The 20258-nt window shown below is 39.1% G+C and overlaps 1 protein-coding gene across 1 annotated transcript; it reads left to right on the top strand.

Moving 5' to 3' along the window:
- The first annotated feature begins 311 nt into the window (after positions 1-311).
- On the top strand, positions 312-16061 carry srsf10b (serine and arginine rich splicing factor 10b). Its single transcript, XM_059949156.1, has 6 exons — positions 312-462; positions 2771-2875; positions 8730-8833; positions 11123-11294; positions 11382-11441; positions 12567-16061. Exons 1-6 carry the CDS (start codon positions 398-400, stop codon positions 12787-12789), a joined length of 729 nt encoding a protein of 242 aa, XP_059805139.1. The 5' UTR covers positions 312-397; the 3' UTR covers positions 12790-16061.
- Positions 16062-20258: the final 4197 nt, after the last annotated feature.

Below are 20258 nucleotides of genomic sequence, written 5' to 3'. Positions count from 1 at the left end.
TACTCTTTCGGTCGCTGAGTCCCATTGAAATAAAAACAAACGACCCATCTGCACCCTTATAAAACCATCCTGCCGGCGACCTTATGACGCGTGACCTGGGAGGTTCCCGGCCGTAGATAAAGGACTGAACGAAGGCGGCGGGACACGTCCTTCGGCTGGAGGTTCCCGCCTCACCAAATGGCGGCCGTGTCGCCTGCACCAAGATGGCGGGGAGCAGCCGCTGCGCTCTAATTGGCTGGTGCTCAGCGGGAGCAGAAACAGCCAGCTCCAGTACTGCGCTCTGATTGGCTAGAGCGCGGTTGTGACGCAGCTTCTAGTGGGTTCCATGCCTCGGGTCGGCTGAGGCCGCGCCTGCGCACTGGTTGCCCGCCTCTTTCGCTTCGGTGCTGCCGCCGCCATGTCTCGGTACGCCCGTCCGCCCAACAGCTCGCTCTTCGTCAGGAATGTGGGCGATTGCACCAGGTGAGAAGGGCGCCCGGGCGAGGCTGGAGGGCAGCAGATTCGTCCCCGGGGCGGTAGTTGGCGTGGGTCAGGCGGGCTCTGTCCTAGGGCCACGAGGCCTAAGGACAAGGCCGCGGCGCTGGCCCTACCATCTCCCTTGGCTTACTGAGCGCTGGGAGAGCGGGGTGGTCGTGCTTACTACAACGTGAGGCAGATCCCAGCCCCGAAACTAGTCCACGATGGCTTGTGAAAAAAAATCTGAAATTCTCAAGCCTCTCTCGGTCACTGGGGCACCGAGAGGGGCTGTGGAAGCAAGGTTTGGCGTGTGGAAACTGGGGGAATTTTATCTGCATTGCGTCTGTGTAAAACGCATTTCGAGTTTCATCTCGTTTTCTGATTCCAGTTTTGGTTTCTCCCCACCCTCTTTTTTTAAAAAAAAATCAGTTGCTTTTTGTGAATGGTGATATCTCTAAAAGATCTCTCAAGGGTAGCTTTTCTTTAAAGTAGCTGTATAAAGTTAGATCTTTATAAATGTTTATCTCGTTTAGTACGTTTGTAGGAGATCAATCATGGGAGCGTAGAAGATATATTTAAAATTGCTGAATCTTTGGTCTCTCTCTGGATTTGATCTGAGGGAGTTAAAAATTATAAATTTTAATGGTACTCAAACCTTTCAATTTAGGTTTGGCTAATTGTTCTAAAAGAGAAGTGCATACCGTGTAAAAAGAGAATCTGGCGTTTTGTACACATCAGCTAAGATTATTGAGGAGCCTGCATTATTAAGTAATGTCAATCCTTGATTTTAAAGGTTTGTTTTTGGGTACATCACTGGGTATCATTGAGTATATCATAAAAGCTTATAAATTCGAAGGAATGGTTATAATTACCAAGAATTCTGCAACAGTTAATAAATTGCTGAGCTTTTTGTATGCAATTTAACTTGGTATCAATTGAAAATGTCTAGCTTAGTGGCTGCACAATTTAAGAGTTTGGACTTTGCCCACATACCAAAGAGTGTGGCTGATGTCTCATTAATACTTCAGTGAGAGAAAAAGATGCATCATGTATGGACACCCTTAACTGTTATCTTTCATGGGTTCATGTGGTTAGTATTTACTCCTAGCTAGTTATGCAGGTTGGAGTCCACTATTAGCAATAGAATATATCATAGCTGAGCCAGTATGATTCTTGTGGGGTGACTGTTTGTGGTGATTGGATTGGAATCCTAGTCTGAAGTGCTGCAATTCTCCAACTGGTATCTTATGCCTTAAAGTGGGTAAAAGATTAAAGAAAGTCTTTTATTTTGGTATAGCTATCCTTCTGATAAGTCTTTGCAGTTGCCATTTACAGATTTGGTTTAACTGAATTACATCAAAGTATGTATGCAGTACACAGCCCTGAGATTCGTCTTCCCCACAGACACCCTCAAAACAAAGAACACCAGACTTGTATTATTCAAAAGAAAATGTAGATACTTAGTGATATTCCTTAATGCACTTCAGTCATTCTATTTAACCCAAAGGATTTAAGCAAAAAAAAACTTTAAAAGAATACATTTGTGCTGAGCAAAAATGAAGCTCAAAGCATACACTTTAGATGCTGGAAAGTGCCCAACAATTTGGACAGCATCTGTGGAAAGCTAAATAATGCTTCAGATTGGAGATGTTTAATTCAAGTCCGTTGTCTTGGTTTAAGAGTAACTTTCTGGGAATTTAGAAACCATGAGTTATTGTTCAGTGGATTTTTACAGTAAAAGGTTATTATTAGATGGTATAGTTATAAAATACCAAAATGTATCCCACAAGGGACATCAAATCATCTCTGCAGATAATTAGAACGGGATTTACTATGCAGGATGTAGGTGAAATATTATGGCTATTCCTTTGGCCACTTATAATGAGGGTACATGTGCACATTTATTGATAGTTAAGAAATTGAAATAAGGTGTCAATTTCAATGATACAAGGTAATTTATGGGTAGGTTGAAAGGTTCAGTAAGGATCGTGTGACTTCAGATGACAAATTATACTTTTAAAGATTTCAGTTAAATTGATAAATCCAGTGGAACAATTATCTTGTTAAATCAGCAGTAGCAATCCCAGTTAAAATGGCTTTTTGTCAAACCTGTCACTCACCTGAATACCAGCAAATTCACCAGTTCTACTCATCCTGTAGATAGTTTGTGTTGATTAGATGTTGATTTTTTTTAGAAAGTAATCTAATCTCCTTTTGGATGGTTTAAAATCATTACTTTTTTTGGACTCTTCAGCACATGCATGCTGGACATTTCCTATTGCAAATCAACTATATCGTTTTTATGGTACTTTAGGCCTGAGGATTTACGTCGTGAATTTGGTCGCTATGGCCCAATAGTAGATGTTTACGTTCCCCTTGACTTCTACACTCGACGACCAAGAGGATTTGCATATATACAATATCCTTTCTTCAATTCTCCTAAATGAGTGAAGCGAGATGCTCAGTTTTTTCCAGTTCAATGGATTTGATTGTTTTAATGATTTTTAGTCTGGTATAGCATTATTCCTGTGGCAATTGGTGGTGACTTATTAAATACAACATTGGTATGTGCACAGTGATATATACAGGCTCCACTGCTTTTAGCGGGCATGTTCATGTGTTCTTGATTTGTCTGTGTGTACAGTGGTTGGGGTACTGGGTAGCACTGGAGAACAGCTATGTGTGAGTGGAAATGCTTAGAGGGCAATTTTGAAGTTTAACTACAGGAGATATTTAAACATCATTTTGTGTGGTAACTTGACAACGTCATTTTTGAAGCAGTAATTTTCCATCAGTTGGTATTGCTCACAAATGTGATCCCATCTGACCTCATTGCTTGTTCCTTAGATAGTGATGGTTCATAAAATAGCTCAAGTTATTAGGTGTCTCGAAATGACTTCAGAGATCTGGGAGCCTGGTTAAATTTACTGTACTCACTGAAATTACCTAATTTCAGTGAAAATAAGCTAACCAATGCATTAAATTGTCATCATTACAGCTTGTGCCTGAAGTAAAAGTCAGTTTAAACTGTTAACTCCAATTTTGAACTTGACACTTCAGAGAGTCTGATTAATCTGGTACCCTCAGGGCTTTGCTGAACTGGCTGGCCTTTCTGAACTATTGGATATTACTCTTGTTAAAACCCTAAACTCTTATATTTAGGTACAATGTTGTATAATCTGGTGACTTCCTTGAGCTGAGAGAGCATGATGAGCCAAGCACCAAATAATTGTGATTTTCTGATTACTTGAATAGCTGTTTATGGGAATTTTATGTCGTTAATTTAGGATTGCAAATTAATAGGTATGGCTTATGAAGTGGTGAGGGCACTAGTCAGAAGGAGCATTTGAAATTGAAAATTTGCAGTTTTGTTACAGTTTCATTACATCCCTTACATGTTCAAATGTACTTGTGCAAGATTTCTTATGCTAATGATTTGAATGTCTAATTTGAAGGTTTTTGAGTATTAACAAAAATTAATAATCCATTAAAATGGGCTGGGGTGTAAAGTTATCCAGCTGGGCCTCTCCCCTTATTTGGCCAGGGTTTCTAAGAATTTCATTACCATGCAGTAAGTATTGACTCTGCATATTTTTGACTGTCTTTGGGCTCAAATTAAATGAGAGGTCTCACCTGGTCTCTTTTGCCTGTCAAATATGTTACAGAGTTGTTTCATCTCCAGAAAGGTAGCATTACCAACATTCAAGCACGCCTGATGACATGGCTTACCAGTTAACTGCAGCTATGTAATGGAGTGTGTATTTGGCAAACTCCATTGAAATAATCTTGCCTAATTCCTTAAAGTCAAGAGTGCAATGGGCCCTGTAATAAAATAAATAACTAGCCTCAGCAAATATACTTACTGCTTTTAGTTTTGGATCTTGGGAGGCTGGCTTCTTTAGATTCCTAAATGTTCCTACTCTAGATTCATAGATACAGTTAGGTCAGCAGTATGAAAATGGAGCTGGATTTAATAGTGCAGTTTTTTGAAACTGGTTCCTCATACCTGAATTCAAACCACCTTTCTGTTGTAAGAAAGCAGTACCAGGTTGTAATACCAGGCTGATTGTGAATTGACTAGAAATGTACCTATGAGAGGAATGTGGAATTACATGTACACAGCTTTTCCTGATTATAGGATGTTCAATTTTGAGCATTCAGTTAGAGAAGTAATTTGAAGTTTTGAACAGGTTCGCTCAGCTTTGCTACTGCACTGATTAATCACAGCAACCATCATAATGGTACATCTTTCAAGAGATCGTGTTTATATGGTATCCTCAACCTTCATCTTAAAATATCAATTTGTAGAGTGGCAATAAAGAAATGTTCAACACAGAAGACACAGCAGGTGTTTACAAATAACTTTAAGCTAAGATGGGAGACTACTTTGGTCTTGATAAAAAGCTTTGTTACAGCTGCACCCATTCAGGCAGTAGGTGCTTGTAAAGTTCTGAGAATTGGGGTGAGTTGCTTTCAATCTGTGAACGACCCACTGTAGTTGCACCTGATCCATTGCAGCACTGGTTCCTGTTGAACCCATGGGTAGGAGGTCCGTCAGAGTATTAGTGATCAAGTTCTGTCATGGAGAATGTCTTGTGACTATGACTGTATTTGCAGCTGAGTCTGGAGTTCTTCTCCAGGTCTTTCTATGAATTGCAGTTAGAGATGAGCACAGGCATTGTTTATAATGATGCAGAAAAAATGGCTCTACTGACTTTCAGTTGTGTTTAAAGCAGAATCTGGAGAAACTGCAGTGATCTTAAATCGAGATCATTAGTCTACAACATGAATCGTGGTTGTACAGCCCTGAAATGGGTCGATCTGTTGGTCAACTATGTTGCATTCATCTATGTGAATTGCATTTTCAGTAGGCTTTAGCTTTCTGTGCCTTGGTGATTCAAATACTTTTGGCATGCTTGTTAAATGTGAAAGTATCTGCCTCTACCTCAGGCAGCAAATCCAACCACTCTGCATCCCCTCTAAACATCTTGCCTCTAGTGTACGTACATCTTTATGCTAGATTTGATAGTAATGTGGGGTCGTTTCTCACTTCGTTAGTTTGCTGCAACAGCATTAATGTCACTTAAATTGAAATACAAGTTGTCCCTGATGGAATCTAAATGAGTATTTTGTAATACTTTTAGGATGAATGATATTGGGCTAATTAAGCCATAGGTGGTTAGTTTGCATTTGTTCTGATTTTCTACAAAATATAACGAACATTTTACCACACTTGTCAAATTAGAATTGACAATGAAACAGCCTAGTTACAGACACTGTAAATTATGGAGTCCAAAGTGTAAGTGTAATTGTGGCCTATTCTATACTGCATTTAAAACATCATTCCCTTCCACAAGGAAAATAAACCTTTTAGAAATGGGGTAATAAAAATCAAGCTGACAAATCTTGGGTATTTGAAGGACAATGGCTTTGTATTTCCCCAGGTAGCAAGGAAACACAAATGGTCCGGTGCTCAGGACTGGTTGGTTGCGAATAATCCAATTTCATTAGAATGTAGTTATTGGTGTAAAATGAGGTTTGAGCTCTTATAAAATGTCTGGTGATACTTTGTTCTCATTGCCCTGGAAGGCTTTGCACACGTATTCCTTGGGCCATTGTAAATTGCATTTATACTGAGTTGTATCCATGTGTGATGTTATATCAATGGTTAAGTAGAACTTAAAACTGATTTTCTAGGTTTATAAAGGCAAAAATGTTTATTACATTATATCAAAATTCTTACCACATCTTTTGAACTAAAAGAAACTTTCCTCTGGCAAATTGTTGGGATTAGTGAACACCAGTATTTCTTTTTAATACTTGTGTCCTTGTACATCTGAATGCGAATTAAGGGATATGTTTAATACACCAAGTTACTAAAAACACAAGTTTAAGCAAAATTAGCTTAGGTGTCAATTTTTTTTTAAACTACCATATTTTCTAGACCATTAATATTGTATGCAGTTGATTAGCTGTGAATAGCAAGTGAAATATATATTCCTCTTTGTGGGTTTAATTAAGGAAATACTTTTTTACCATTCCCTTTCACTAATGACATTGACTTAACCAAAACTAAAATGATGGATTAGTTTTATTTCGGGAAATTTGTTGTGCCTATTTGTACCCTATAAACTTTAAACTAGAATAAAAACATCTTTTTGTACAACTTGGAAGGTTTCATCCTTTTATTCAGTTGTCAGTTGAGACTAGTTTTTCTCTATATTTCACTCCAGTTTTGAAAATGTGAGCAAATCTTTATTGCTTCAAGTTTCCTTTAAAGTCTAATGACAGCAAGATCTCTTAACATTTATTAAGGGAAGTCAAATCTTTTGTGTATGTAGGTCAATTAAATTTAGTAAGAGCCCAATTGGTTGTCTGACAATTAATATTTTTTTGGTAAAATGGTAGTGGACTAAAACCCAGGCTTTTTACATGGAATGAAACTGAGCAAGCTTTGCTGAAAAAGTAATTTGTGTTAATTACATTCCCCAATACCAAATATGGTGTGTGGTGAGTATTTTTAGACTAGCTATCAGAGTACAACCAGTCAAAGGTATGTATATTTTAAATGTTCAATGTGTATAACTTATATTGAAATCAAGCTCATGAATGTTAGTTTGCTCTAAATTACTGTGGTTTAGAGTAATTTAGGACCAGGAAGTGTTAATGTGCTCCCACATAATATGAACCTATAGTACTGATTTGTGTGGCTAATGTCAAGATGGTTGTTGTAGGGGACTGCTGGTTCTGCCTTCATGCATTGCACTACAATATTGCTTTTTATAACAACTTTTTTCCTATCTATGTCATACTGTAAGTACTTGCCTAACATGAAATTCAGATCATGGATAGCTTTAAGCTGTTTGTAAAATGTACTTGCTGGTATTTTTTGGCTAGCTTTGGAGGTAGTCAAACAAAAAAGTAATTTCAAACCCTGCATGTTTGTCTCTTTATACCATCCCCTGACATAATCTTTTTGTTGTTGTTGCCTCAGAAAATGTAAAGCATTCCACTGTAACTGGCGATCCCACAAAGAGTATGAAAGAGCCTTTTAGATAGAATCCAAGCATAAGACAAGCAGACAAGCCAAAGACCTCTTAAGGATCAGGCTTGAAGAAAAGAGAGGGAGGGTGTGAAAAAAAGATTAAAGCTTGAAGAGGGAAAAGTCAAGGCTTCGATTTGTCCGCAATTGGAAAAAGGTTGTTATGTCAAAGTCAAGTGTCTTATTTGGGCCAGCGCCTCATGTCAAGTCCTTCTGGCAAGCACTTAAAGAGTTAAAGGTCAAGCTGACGGTGCAAGGTCAAGTTGACAGCCAAATTTAAGGTAACCAGCAAAGTCCTGATATTGTATCCTACTGTAGTGAAAACAATTCATTCGCTCTTTAAATGTTTTGATTGTGATTTTTTTTTTACAAACTGATCCTTGTGTAATGAACTTTATTAAAGCATAAATCTTAGTCTCAGTGCTGCTGATCAATTTAGTTTTGTTTATTTTCAGGTATTATTTTTATTTGAAATATTTGCAGCCTTTTACTTTTCCAGCTACATTGACTTGACAGGAGATGATGGGTTAGATTGCTCTTATAATCCAATCCATTCTCCATCATTTATTCTTTCCCCAACAGAAATCCTGTCAGCTAATGCTCCCCTTAAAGCAGTACCACTTTGGATTGCTTGAGCTTCAGCAGTTTTGTTTCTCAAGTTATTGAACTGCCACTCCAAAGTCAGTGAGGGCAGAATTATAATTGCAGGTACAATGAATTGTATTCGCCTATTTAACATTCATTGGTGAATGCCTGCAAGCACCTGTACTTTGTGGGAGGCATTTGCCTTCTTGGGGTCTTTAATATCCTTCTCAGTGTGACCACTGTAGTGGCACATGATTGGTTCTTCCCTGTCGGGAATGAGTGAACAGTTGTTTTTGATTCTTTGACGGGCAGTGTGCTATGTTTTATTTTATTTCCCAAATTTTGTTAGCAGCATTTTGTAAAATTTGAATGAAGGTGCATAGTGGTGGTGGGATAACTAGAACCTAATAATTACTTTGACTAGTTTTAATTGTTTAGCTATTGATATCAAAATCTTGTTTTTGTAAATTTAGCAAACGTCTGTGTCTTAAGGAATAGACTGGGTAACGGAGTTTTGGCGTCTTATGCATTTTTTTAAGAACTAGCTTTCTAGATAAAACAATGTTATGGCTGAAAATGTGTATTGAAGATTGTAGGATTTGTTCGAAACCTGTGAAAGTGAAAAGCCCCCTTAACAGCTTAGCATGTTTGAAGATGTTCGTGATGCAGAAGATGCCCTCCACAACCTGGATCGAAAGTGGGTGTGTGGCCGTCAAATTGAGATCCAGTTCGCCCAAGGTGATCGAAAGAGTAAGTATTGTTCAAATAACATAGATCTTCAGGCATGTTTCACATTAATTCCGTTAAAGTATAGTTTCATTAATCTGCATTTAAGAAACCCAACAGCTTTAATTAAGGGCTGTATTATTTGATGCTCAGCAAATTTAATGTATTTTTGAATTCAGAAGTATTTTCCATATTGTTCATTCTGGGCTATTAAGGGGGAAAATGTGGGGTTGATTACTAATCAGGTTTGTTTCATCTAAAAGGTTGTTTTTAAGGAACAACAGAACTTAACTAAAAAGGCAATACAGGGAGAAAAAATGAGGTATGAACGCAAGCTAGCCAGGAATTTAAAGGAGGATAGCAAAAGCTTTTTTAGGTATGTGAAGAGAGAGAAGATAGTTAAGAACAATGTTGGGCCCTTGAAGAATGAATTGGGTGAAATTGTTATGGGAAACAGAGAAATGGCAGAAGAATTTAATAAGTACTTTAGATCTGTCTTCACTAAGGAAGACACAAGCAATCTCCCAGATGTATGGATGGGCCAAGGACATAGGGTAACAGAGGAAATGAAACAGATTGACATTAGGAAGGAAACAATGTTGAGTAGACTGATGGGACTGAAGGCTGACAAATCCCCAGGTCCAGATGGTCTGCATCCTAGGGTACTAAAGGAGGTGGCCCTGGAAATTGCGGATGCATTGGTAATCATTTTCCAATGTTCCTTAGATTCAGGATCAGTTCCTGAGGATTGGAGAATGGCTAATGTTATCCCACTTTTTAAGAAAGGAGGGAGGGAGAAAACAGAGAACTATCGACCTGTCAGCCTGACATCGGTGGTGGGAAAGATGCTAGAGTCCATTATTAAGGATGAAATAGTGGCATATTTAGATAGCAGTGATAGGATTGGGCCGAGCCAGCATGGATTTACCAAGGGCAAATCATGCTTGACTAATCTATTGGAGTTTTTTGAGGATGTAACCAGGAAGTTAGACAAGGGAGATCCAGTGGATGTAGTGTACCTCGATTTTCTTAAGGCATTTGATAAGGTCCCAAATAGGAGATTGATAGGTAAAATCAAAGCTCAGGACATCAGGGGGAAGACGTTGACATGGATAGAAAACTGGTTGGCAGATAGAAAGTAAAGGGTAGCAGTGAATGGGTATTTCTCGGAATGGCAGGTGGTGACTAGTCGGGTGCTCGGTATTGGGACCACAGCTGTTTATGATTTACGTCAACGATTTAGATGAAGGCATTGAGAATAACATCAGCAAGTTTGCTGATGATACTAAGCTGGGTGGCAGTGTGACGTGTGATGAGGATGTTAGGAGAATTCTGGGTGACTTGGATAGGCTGGGTGAGTGGGTAGATACTTGGCAGATGACGTTTAATGTTAATAAGTGTGAGGTTATCCACTTTGGGAGTAAGAACAGGAAGGCAGATTATTATCTGAACGGTGTAAAGTTAGGTAAGGGAGAAATACAAAGAGATCTAGGAGTCCTTGTTCATCAGTCACTGAAGGTGAATGAGCAAGTGCAGCAGGTAGTGAAGAAGGCTAATGGAATGATGGCCTTTATTACAAAGGGATTTGAGTACAAGAGCAAGGAAATCCTCTTGCATTTGTACAGGGCCCTGGTGAGACCACACCTGGAGTATTGTGTACAGTTTTGGTCTCCAGGGTTAAGGAAGGACATCCTGGCTGTAGAGGAAGTGCAGCGTAGATTCACAAGGTTAATTCCTGGGATGTCAGGACTGTCTTATGCAGAGAGGTTAAAGAGACTTGTACACACTGGAATTAAGGAGATTGAGAGGGGATCTGATTGAAACATATAAGATTATTAAGGGATTGGACAAGATAGAGGTAGGAAATATGTTCCAGATGCTGGGAGAGTCCAGTACCAGAGGGCATGGTTTGAGAATAAGGGGTAGGTCATTTAGGACAGAGTTAAGGAAAAACTTCTTCTCCCAGAGAGTTGTGGGGGTCTGGAATGCATTGCCTCGGAAGGCAGTGGAGGCCAATTCTCTGGATGCTTTCAAGAAGGAGCTAGATAGGTATCTTATGGATAGGGGAATCAAGGGATATGGGGACAGGGCAGGAACCAGGTATTGACAGTAGATGGCCAGCCATGATCTCAAAATGGCGGTGTAGGCTCGAAGGGCCGAATGGTCTACTTCTGCACCTATTGTTTATTCTTCCATTGTCATGCTGGAAGAAAGGCAAGATGCTTTTCCAAATTGCCTGTGCCTTTAAAGTAAAAGCTGTTATTTTGATTCCTTGTTGTGCAGTTCTGAAAATCTTGATTCTTATAATTCTAGCACCTGGTCAGATGAAATCAAAGGAGCGAAGATCCTCACGAAGTTCACCTCGATATGATCGTTATGATGACTATGATCGGAGGAGGAGGTCCAGAAGTCGCAGTTATGACCGGAGGAGATCTCGAAGCCGTTCATACGATCGCGGCCACAGGAGATCTGACAGCCCTAAGAAGTATGATACCACAAAAGCATAATACTTGGTTTGCATTCAGTGTAATTGCTTTCATTTGTTTTACTGTGCCTTCTTTCTTCTGTGCAGTTCACGGAGCAGATCAAGTGGAAAGCGCAGACGGAGCCGCAGTAACTCCTTCAATGACAGGTATATTCATGTGAATTGTCTGACTGTTATGCATGTTTGTGACTAAGTTCTGGGAGTGAGTGAATGTGGAGGCTCATGAGGCAGTAGTAAGGACAAAGGGAATTCTGTCACTGTTAATGTGGGAAATGAGTTGAGTGTGGATATTTAGGAAATGGAGTGATTGGGTGAGGGCAAAGAAAGGGAAAGTCTGTTCTTAGGAGGATGACATCTCTGATGTACTGGAAAGGAAAGCCACATCTCAGAAACAGATGCAGCGGAGGTGTAAGAACTGAGATATGGCCAAGATAATCATGGGAATCGGTAGGTTTATGAAAGAAGTTGGTCAACAGTTTGTCTCCAGAGATGGAGACAGATTGAGAAGGAGGGTGGGTGGGAGGTGTCAGCAATGAACCAAGTGAGTTTAAGGGCAAAGGCAAAATGCAGTTGTCAGTGTAGCAGAGGAAATTTGGGGAATTTTACCAGGGAAGTTTGGAGCTTGGGCTGTTCTACGTAGCGCATAGCTGGGCGCCTGCAGGTGTACATGCCTGCCCCTCGAGGCTGGAGGAAGTGGGAGGAGCTCTGAAATGTCTTGCTGCTTACTTCTCGTTGACAAAATTCACTGCTTTTTGAACAGAAGCACATGCCACTGAAGCTTAAAACTTCACTCTAAGCGTGATGTAATTTCTAGCAGTCACAGTGCATGTGACTGATGCTAATTAGAAACTGGAAAGTCTTCTGTCCCAGTTAAGAAGCATAATGTCCCAAATAAGTGGCTTCCCCGATTAACAGTTGGCCCAATTAATCAGAATCCTCTATTTGAAATTCTCTAACCTGGGACATTGTGGAGAATAGATTACTTGATGTTAACTATATGGTGATAGTGATGGTAAATGGCATTGAGATTAAGCATGATCTTGATACATTGCAAAGCAAGCTTTTTGGTCTGAATGAATTTGTTCTTGTTTTTCAGTCAAATGAGTGGTTAGTGGAGGAATTTGGCAGATTGAAGTTTGAGGCTTTTCAACAGCTGTGAATATGAACAACGTGGAGGCATGTGTGTGATACATGGAAGGAGGGTATTAATATCAGCACAGTTTTGTGGGCTGAATGGCCTGTGTTGTAAATGCAATTGTCTTTTATCCCCAGGCATAGACGTCGCCATCGTTCTTACACCAGATCAAGATCCAGATCACGGTCCAGGTCCAGGTCAAGATCCAGGTCCAAATCAGTATCAAGGTCAAAATCTGCATCCAGAAAGGATTCTAAAACACGGTCACAGTCGAGGTCAATCACCCATTCAAGGTCTGGGTCTAGATCTAAATCCAGGTCACTGAGTGGCCACAAGTCCGACAGTCACCATGAAGACTGAAGCAGCGGAAAGTCGTCCATTTACAGCTTCCATTGTGATTATTTTCTTTTTGTGTTTATTGGGGTCTCGTAGATGTTAAGAGAAGGTGGGTACTGTTTTATGACTACAAGAAAACTCTGAAGACTAATTTGTTGATGGTGCTTGAAAGATTTTTGCCATGATTTTAAACAGAACGATGCAGTAACTATAACTAGATAATAACACAGTCCCGTTGTATTGACATATTCATTAGTTGTTTGAAACACAATTTTCACATTTACTTTCAGGCAAATTTCTAGTATTTGATCTGCAGCTTTGCTATGTTACTGTAATTTTTATAAAACAGTGCCCTCTATACTGTGCAAAGAAAAATACTAAATTGTTTCCCCAGTTAATATTCTAATGCTGCTGGTACAAATTAAACCGTGTAAAATCAAAATTTGTTAATGAGCCCTGTATTCATTACCATACTTAATGTGAGCTTTTTATTAGGTCTTTCAGTTTGCTGCCTGAAGCTCTGTATCAGGAGTCATGCAGAAATCCTTTCCTTTTGTGCTCAAGGTGATCAGCAAGCTCCGGCAATTTGCTGCCACAATTTTGTTCCATCGGTGTGCATTCATTTATACAAAGCAGTGGTCTGGCATGCTTCCTGTAATGTTGATTTGTGTATTTTGCATGAGTTCTTTCATTCTTGGCTGTAAAGATAATCTGCCTCAACATTGGAGAATCTGCGTTTAAATGTAAGAAATAACAGTGACTGGGAAACAGCTGAGAAGTGTTGTGATCAAACTTATTTCCTTTCATGTAGAAGCTTGTAAAAAAACAAAAGGGATTTTTTATACCAAGTCTTTTTAATAAAAGCTGTTTGTAAAAGTTCATCTCTAGTATAAATGTTTTCAGTTAAGCTTTAAAATGGCAAGTTGTGTAGTCTCTGCATGCCTAGAAGGATGTGACATGTTAAATTAAGTATTGATCATTCTAGTCTGTTGCTTTGAACTACAAGTAACAATAGTATATCCTTAGGATTGAGAATATAGGGGCCCTACGAGTCATACCTAGTTTCTTTTTTATTTTGGGAGGAACAAAACTGGATGATATTTGTTTAAGTGACCTGATCACTGCACGTGTAGATCAAGTTAGGGTTATGTGACTATAGCTGAGCAAAACCAAGATAACCTTACAATTTGTGACAGTTTAGGGTCTGCCAGGACATTGAGATTGTCTTGTCATAAGGCCCTGTTTGGGTCTTAAACTTAATTAACCAGATTTTTTTGACTGAGCTTTTGAAGACCATAAATACACGGTACGCATTTCATTACTTTATAGAATTTGGTTTAAGATGTGCAGTACAAATAAACCCTTGCAAACTTAACACAGATTTAGAATTAAAAGCTGACGACATTTTACGTTTTTTGAGACAGATGTGGTTGTACTCATTTTTTTTGTTCATAGCTGACTGTAACTTCATTTGTAAATAAATCTCTACTGTATATGAAGCATCTGCAAGACCTGTTTTCTTGGTGCAGTTATAATATTAATGGTATTGGTAAAGTGCTTGTGTGAATTTGGTACCAAAACAGTACTATACACAGCAGGAAGCCAATGGAGGGTGTTCCAGCTCAAAATAAACCCATTTGAAAGGGGGGATATAAAACTTTATTTAGCATACCATTACACAACACGAAACGTATTTAATTCATATACCTAATTTAGTTTCAATGGTATTTGAGAATAGAAGAACAATATCATAATTGAGTTTAACTTGGGAGAGATTTCAAATAAAATCAACTTGCACTGTTTCACAGTAAACTTATTGTGGCCACTGTTATAAGAATTACTGAATTTGTGTGGCTGCACTATTAAAGGGCCACTTTGTACACATGAACTAATTTGGGGTAAAAATGGACATGGCTATTGAATTACAATCCAATAAGATAATGGATTAGAGAATTTGCAAACAAAAGACTGGATCAAACCTAACTCAAAATTCAAACAGGCAAAATATGGTCACAGCTCTGGAGCCCAAGTCATTTATTTCATGTGGTAAGCAGGAAAGTTCTGGGTTTGATCCACATCTTAAACTTAGACAACATTAAACAAGTGCTAACAACAGCGCAGGCATTAGTTCAATTTCAGTTTTGCCCATTTTGAGCAAGGGGAATACCAAGCAACATTCAAATACTAGTTCGGTGCTTTAAATGTACAGCAGCTGCACACTATGTACAGCTGGCATTGTAACTGCTACAACATGAAATGTGCTTTTTTCTGCTGACATTTAGTTCAGTGTTAGTTTTTATCATGTCTTTTATATAAAACAATATTCTTAGGTTTGACATGCCAAGAAAGATGGCATTGTTTACACAACTATTGTATCAAAATAATTTCTCCCAACAGGAGGGAGGTCCTGCTTTAAAATATACATATGCTACAAGTCTGTTATTTATGTGGTTCAATCTAGATGTGAAAACCATGTTTTAAAAATCTGGACCTAATCCTTAGAGATCATAAATTGTAAAATGAATTCCTTTTCCTCATATTTTTTTGAGATTGATGTAATCTCAAACCAACTTTGGGCTTCAGTTTTGCTTCAAAATGAAGGAACAAATTTTCAGAAAGATAGACAAAATAAGATCTTATTTCACAAATCTTTACAAAGATCCACTGTTAATTGCAGTAATGGCAAGAAACAAATGCTCAAAAATATTTTTTTGCTAATTAAACTAAACTGGTATTTTAAGTGGTTGCTTGCTTAATATACTCAGTTAATATTATAAATGCATTCCTTTTTAAAAAATGAACATTAAAACAGGGACACCTGGCATGGAATGCTGGCAGTGTGGTCATGGGTTGCAACAAGTACTACACTGTGGGTCTGCCTTCTACAATGAACAAAGTAAAAGTCAAATTAGATGGCAATAGGTGAGCCACAAGTTACACGTAGAAGTTGTGCTGGTTAATCAGAGCTGGGCAATTCGGAAAGGAAGGCAACAGGTCTATGGTTCAGGTGCAGGTTGATGGGACTGGGTAGTTTAAATAGTTTAGCACCTACTTTAGCACGTTTCTGTGCTGTACTTTTCCATGGATCTGACAGCAGTAATGTTGTCTCAGGACTTTAGATCCAATCAAAACCAAGGGGAAACTAGTCAGCTGCAAAACTAAACATCATTCCCCCTTCGGGACAGAGGGGGCCGAAATGAAAGAAAACTATTTCACTTTTTTTTTTAAAACACAGTCCAAATTTCTCACATATACCAACCACACGTCTGAACCGGTATACACTAAGCAAATATCCACCTTAAATGGGTAATTAAAGGCAGTGGTTGAAAACTGTATTGAATGACAGAACAAAGCTTCCAGTTCTGTTTGAACCTGCCCTATTTAAGCTACAGACTATGCTTGCACTTTAAGTAAGGTCTTCAACTGGAAGGCCATGTCACTGTGGTCAGAAGGCTCCAGGGGAAGATGTACCCAGTGGCTTGGAGGTTTGGGTAATACACTTGGAGATGGTGGCTCACTAAACTTGGCTCCAGCATAATTTTGGTCACACTGTGATTGTAGTAGTGTATTAGAAGTGCTCAGAATAGCTTCCCAGCTCTGATTACTTGCAGTAAAGTGCATAACCATTTTTGCATCCTTTTGCATAATCTGACAGGTCTCAGAGATGCATCGTTCATGGGCCTTCTTGTGTGCCGACTTCATGTGGCTGAGATTCTTGTCCTTGCCCTTATGCCAGTTATTGTTCAGGTGCTGGTTTCGCTTGGGAGTGCCAGAGAATATTGGAATATTTAGCCTTTCAACCCCTCCCATTTTCTTTTTCCGAAGAAGTTAATAACCTGTACAATCAGAAAGAAAGAGCCAGCTCAAATCTTTCTGCAGTGAGAAAATTTAGATAAGCATCAAGCACATTTTTTAACAGCAGCATATTATATGAATTCATTCCTTAAAAGCTTTCTGCAACATTTTAACTCTGGCTTCCACAGACCTTTCACACTGCCATGTTTCAGGCTTAGAAATAAGATAATATTACTGACTAGAAGCTACAAGTTTCAGGATTCTACTGACCATAGCAGCAATCCTGCCTTCACTAAACCTCAATGTATGCAAACAGAGTGATTAAATCAAACACTAATTAATTCTGGACATTCTTTTTCAAGTGTTGCTCAATTTTTTTTTGTTTATGATAGACCACTTGACACTGAACACATATAATTTCAGACTACTTGTATCATGTAGGAATTGGAGAAACAAGAAATTAACTTCTATTGAATATAATGTGATTAATTGTGTAACAGTAACTTTGCAACAGTTCAACTAAACCAAAAATGTTCTGTTGATGATTTTCATTTGTACTCAATGCCTGAGTCTTGCATAAATGCGAGTCCGACAAAAATCAGCCAGAATTGAAGGATTCCAGTTGCCCTGATATTGTTTCTTCATGAACGTAATGTCCTAGTGAAACCTTTCACTATGCTTGTCACTGGCAGCGCCAAGATTGGCAGAGTAGTCTAAATGGGAATGCAGAAAATGAATCTTCAGTGATATGTTGCAGTTTGTGGTTTTGTATGACTGATGCATGTTGTCAACTAACTGCACATAGTTTGGTGCTCTGTAGTTGCCATGAAAATTTTCAACATCCAAGTTCAAAGTAATTTTTTTTATCAAGAGTACATGTATGTCACCACATACAAATCTGAGATTCTTTTTCTGTGGGCATACTTAGCAAAGTTATAGAACAATAAACTAAACATAAAAGAACTGTTAACTATAAACAAACTGTGCAAATGCAGATATAAATAAATAACGAGCTTGAAATAACAATACAACAGAGTCCTTAAATGAGAGTAGTTTTCCCCTTTTGTTCAAGAGCCTGATGGTTGAGGGGTAGTAACAGTTCCTGAACCTGGTGGTGTGAGTCCTGAGGCTCTTGTACCTTCTACCTGATGGCCGCAGTGAGTAAAGTGCACTGTTTGGGTGATGAGAATCTTTGATGATGGATGCTGGTTTTCTACAGCAATGTTTGATGTAGATGTGCTCAATGGTTGGGATGTTTTTACCTATGATATACTGGGCCGGACCTACTACTTTTTGTAGGATTTTCTGCTCATTTCCCATTCTAAGCCATGATTCAGCCAGCAAGGTGCACGCTTTCCACCACGCATCTATACAAGTTTGCCAAGGTTTTCAATGACATGCTGTTCTTTGAATTGCCAGTCAGATTATCCATTTGATTGGTGGACCAACAAAAATGCCTTTCTTAATTATTCTTAGCATCAGTTACTCTGGGAGATATCAGTCTCAAATATCAAAATTCTTATTGGAAATTTATAGCCTTTCTAAAACGTCCTGCTACATGGCACCGGCACTGCAAGAGCATGCCCGGACAAGATGGAAAACTTATCAGCTTACACTGTGGACAACAAAATCCATAAGATCCACTCAAAACGATTCAGGTAGCAAATTTTTTACTGTCCTGTGTAATCCAGAGAGTTGTTCAATTCCCAGTTAGCAAGTGCAGAATTATATTAAATAACTCATCACCATATTGGAGCAGAATTTGGCCTTTTGGCCCATCAAGTCTGCTCTACCATTCAATCATGGCTTATTTATCCCCATTCTCTTGCCTTCTCCCCATAATCTTGCATGCCCTGACCAATCAAGAACCTACCAACCTCCGCTTTAAATATACCCATTGACTCCCCCCCCCCCCCCCAACAGCAATGAATTCCACAGATTCACCAACCTCTGATGAAAGAAATTCCTCATCTCTGTTCAAAATGCATGCCGCTCTATTCTGAGGCAGAGGCCTCTGGTCATAGACTCCCCAGCTATGGGAAACATCCTCTCCACATCCACTCTTATCTGCTTTTCAATGCACTATTGGTTTCAATGAAGTCACCTCTCATTATTCTAAACTCCAGCGAGCACAGGCTTAGAGTCAATGGTGAAGGGTTTTGTGAGCATAATTACTATTGCCCTCAATCCCCCTTTCATACGAAGGAAATGTTTCTTTCTGTTATGCTCAGCTGGTTCTGGCATCACCAATGTGTGACTGTTTACATTTATTTAGTCATGGGTCTTTGGAACAGTCACGGGGCTGTTCAACTTCCAGAATGATATATTTGATTGAACAAGGGAAGTCAGGGGTAGGCGTTTAGATGTTCAAATACAGATCTCACCAAAACCCTGCCAGCACTGCAGAGATTTTAAATAAATACTAATTCACAAGATTTACTGTCCCTTCGTCAAGTCTCAGCCTCACCAGTGGACCTGCTCACAGAGCAGAGGAAAAGGAGTGGTATATTTCAGAAGTGCTTTAGGCAATCTCGTAGTTTCATTCTCACCATTATCAATAGACTCAGAGAGCAAAAACAGACCCTGCAGCTCATCTAGTCCATCCCAAACTAATTCTGTCTAATCCCATGACACACCTGGACTATAGTTCTCCAGTCCATGTCCTCTTAACTACTGCATTTGAACCCACATTCACTGACAACTCCTTCCACATTAGCACCACTCTGGGTAAACAGGTTTCCCCTCAGATTCCCCTTAAATCTTTCACTTTTCACCATTAACCTACAACCTCAAGTTCTAGTCCCACCCAAATGTCAGTGGGAAAAGCTTGCTTGCATTTACCCTCTTTATACCCTCATAATTTTGTATAACCTCTATAAAATCTCCCCTCATTCTACTACCTTTACAACACCTTTGTAAATTTTCTTTGTACTCTTTCAATCTTATTGATATCTTTCAGACTTCACACTTGACCTCAAATTTGACCTCACTAACATAACATCCAAACTCCTGTACTCAGTACACTGATTTTTAATAAATAATTAGCAGGATAGACAAAGGAGAATCTATGGATGTTGTGTACTTGGATTTTCAGGAGGCCTTTGACAAGGTGCCACTCATACAGCTGCTTAACAAGTTAAGATTTCATGGTATTACAAGAGAGAACCTCACAGGGATAAAGCAGTGACTGATTGGCAGCAGACAAAGTGGGAATAAAGAGAACCTTTTCTTGGTAGCTGCTGGTAACTAGTGGTGTTCCACAGGGGTCTGTTGGGACTACTTTCTATGTTATACGTCAAGTCTGCAGACGATAGGAAGAAAGGTGGATGGGCAAGTAGTTAAGGAAGGGGAGAAGCCACAGAAGAACTCAGATCAGAATGGGTAAAGAAATGGCAGATGGAATACAGTGTTCAGAAGAGTACAGTCATACACTTTGGTAGAAGAAATAAAAGTTTACACTATTTGCTAAATGGGGAGAAAATTCAAAAATCAGATGCAAAGCAACTTGGGTGTCCTTGTGCAGAATTCCCTAAAGGTTAATTTGAAGGTTGAGTCAGTGATAAGAAAAGCCAATGTGATAGAAGACCATATAGGAGCAGAATTAGGCCACCTGGCCCATCCATTTTGCACCACCATTCAATCATGGCTGATCCTTTTTTCTATCTCCTCCTCAGCATTCTCCCCATAACCTTTGAAGC

Source organism: Hypanus sabinus, chromosome 24 (genome assembly GCF_030144855.1).
Source record: "Hypanus sabinus isolate sHypSab1 chromosome 24, sHypSab1.hap1, whole genome shotgun sequence".
Taxonomy (NCBI): Eukaryota; Metazoa; Chordata; class Chondrichthyes; order Myliobatiformes; family Dasyatidae; genus Hypanus; species Hypanus sabinus.
The sequence above is the reverse complement of the archived record's forward strand: the minus strand, read 5'-3'. Positions and strand labels throughout refer to the sequence as shown.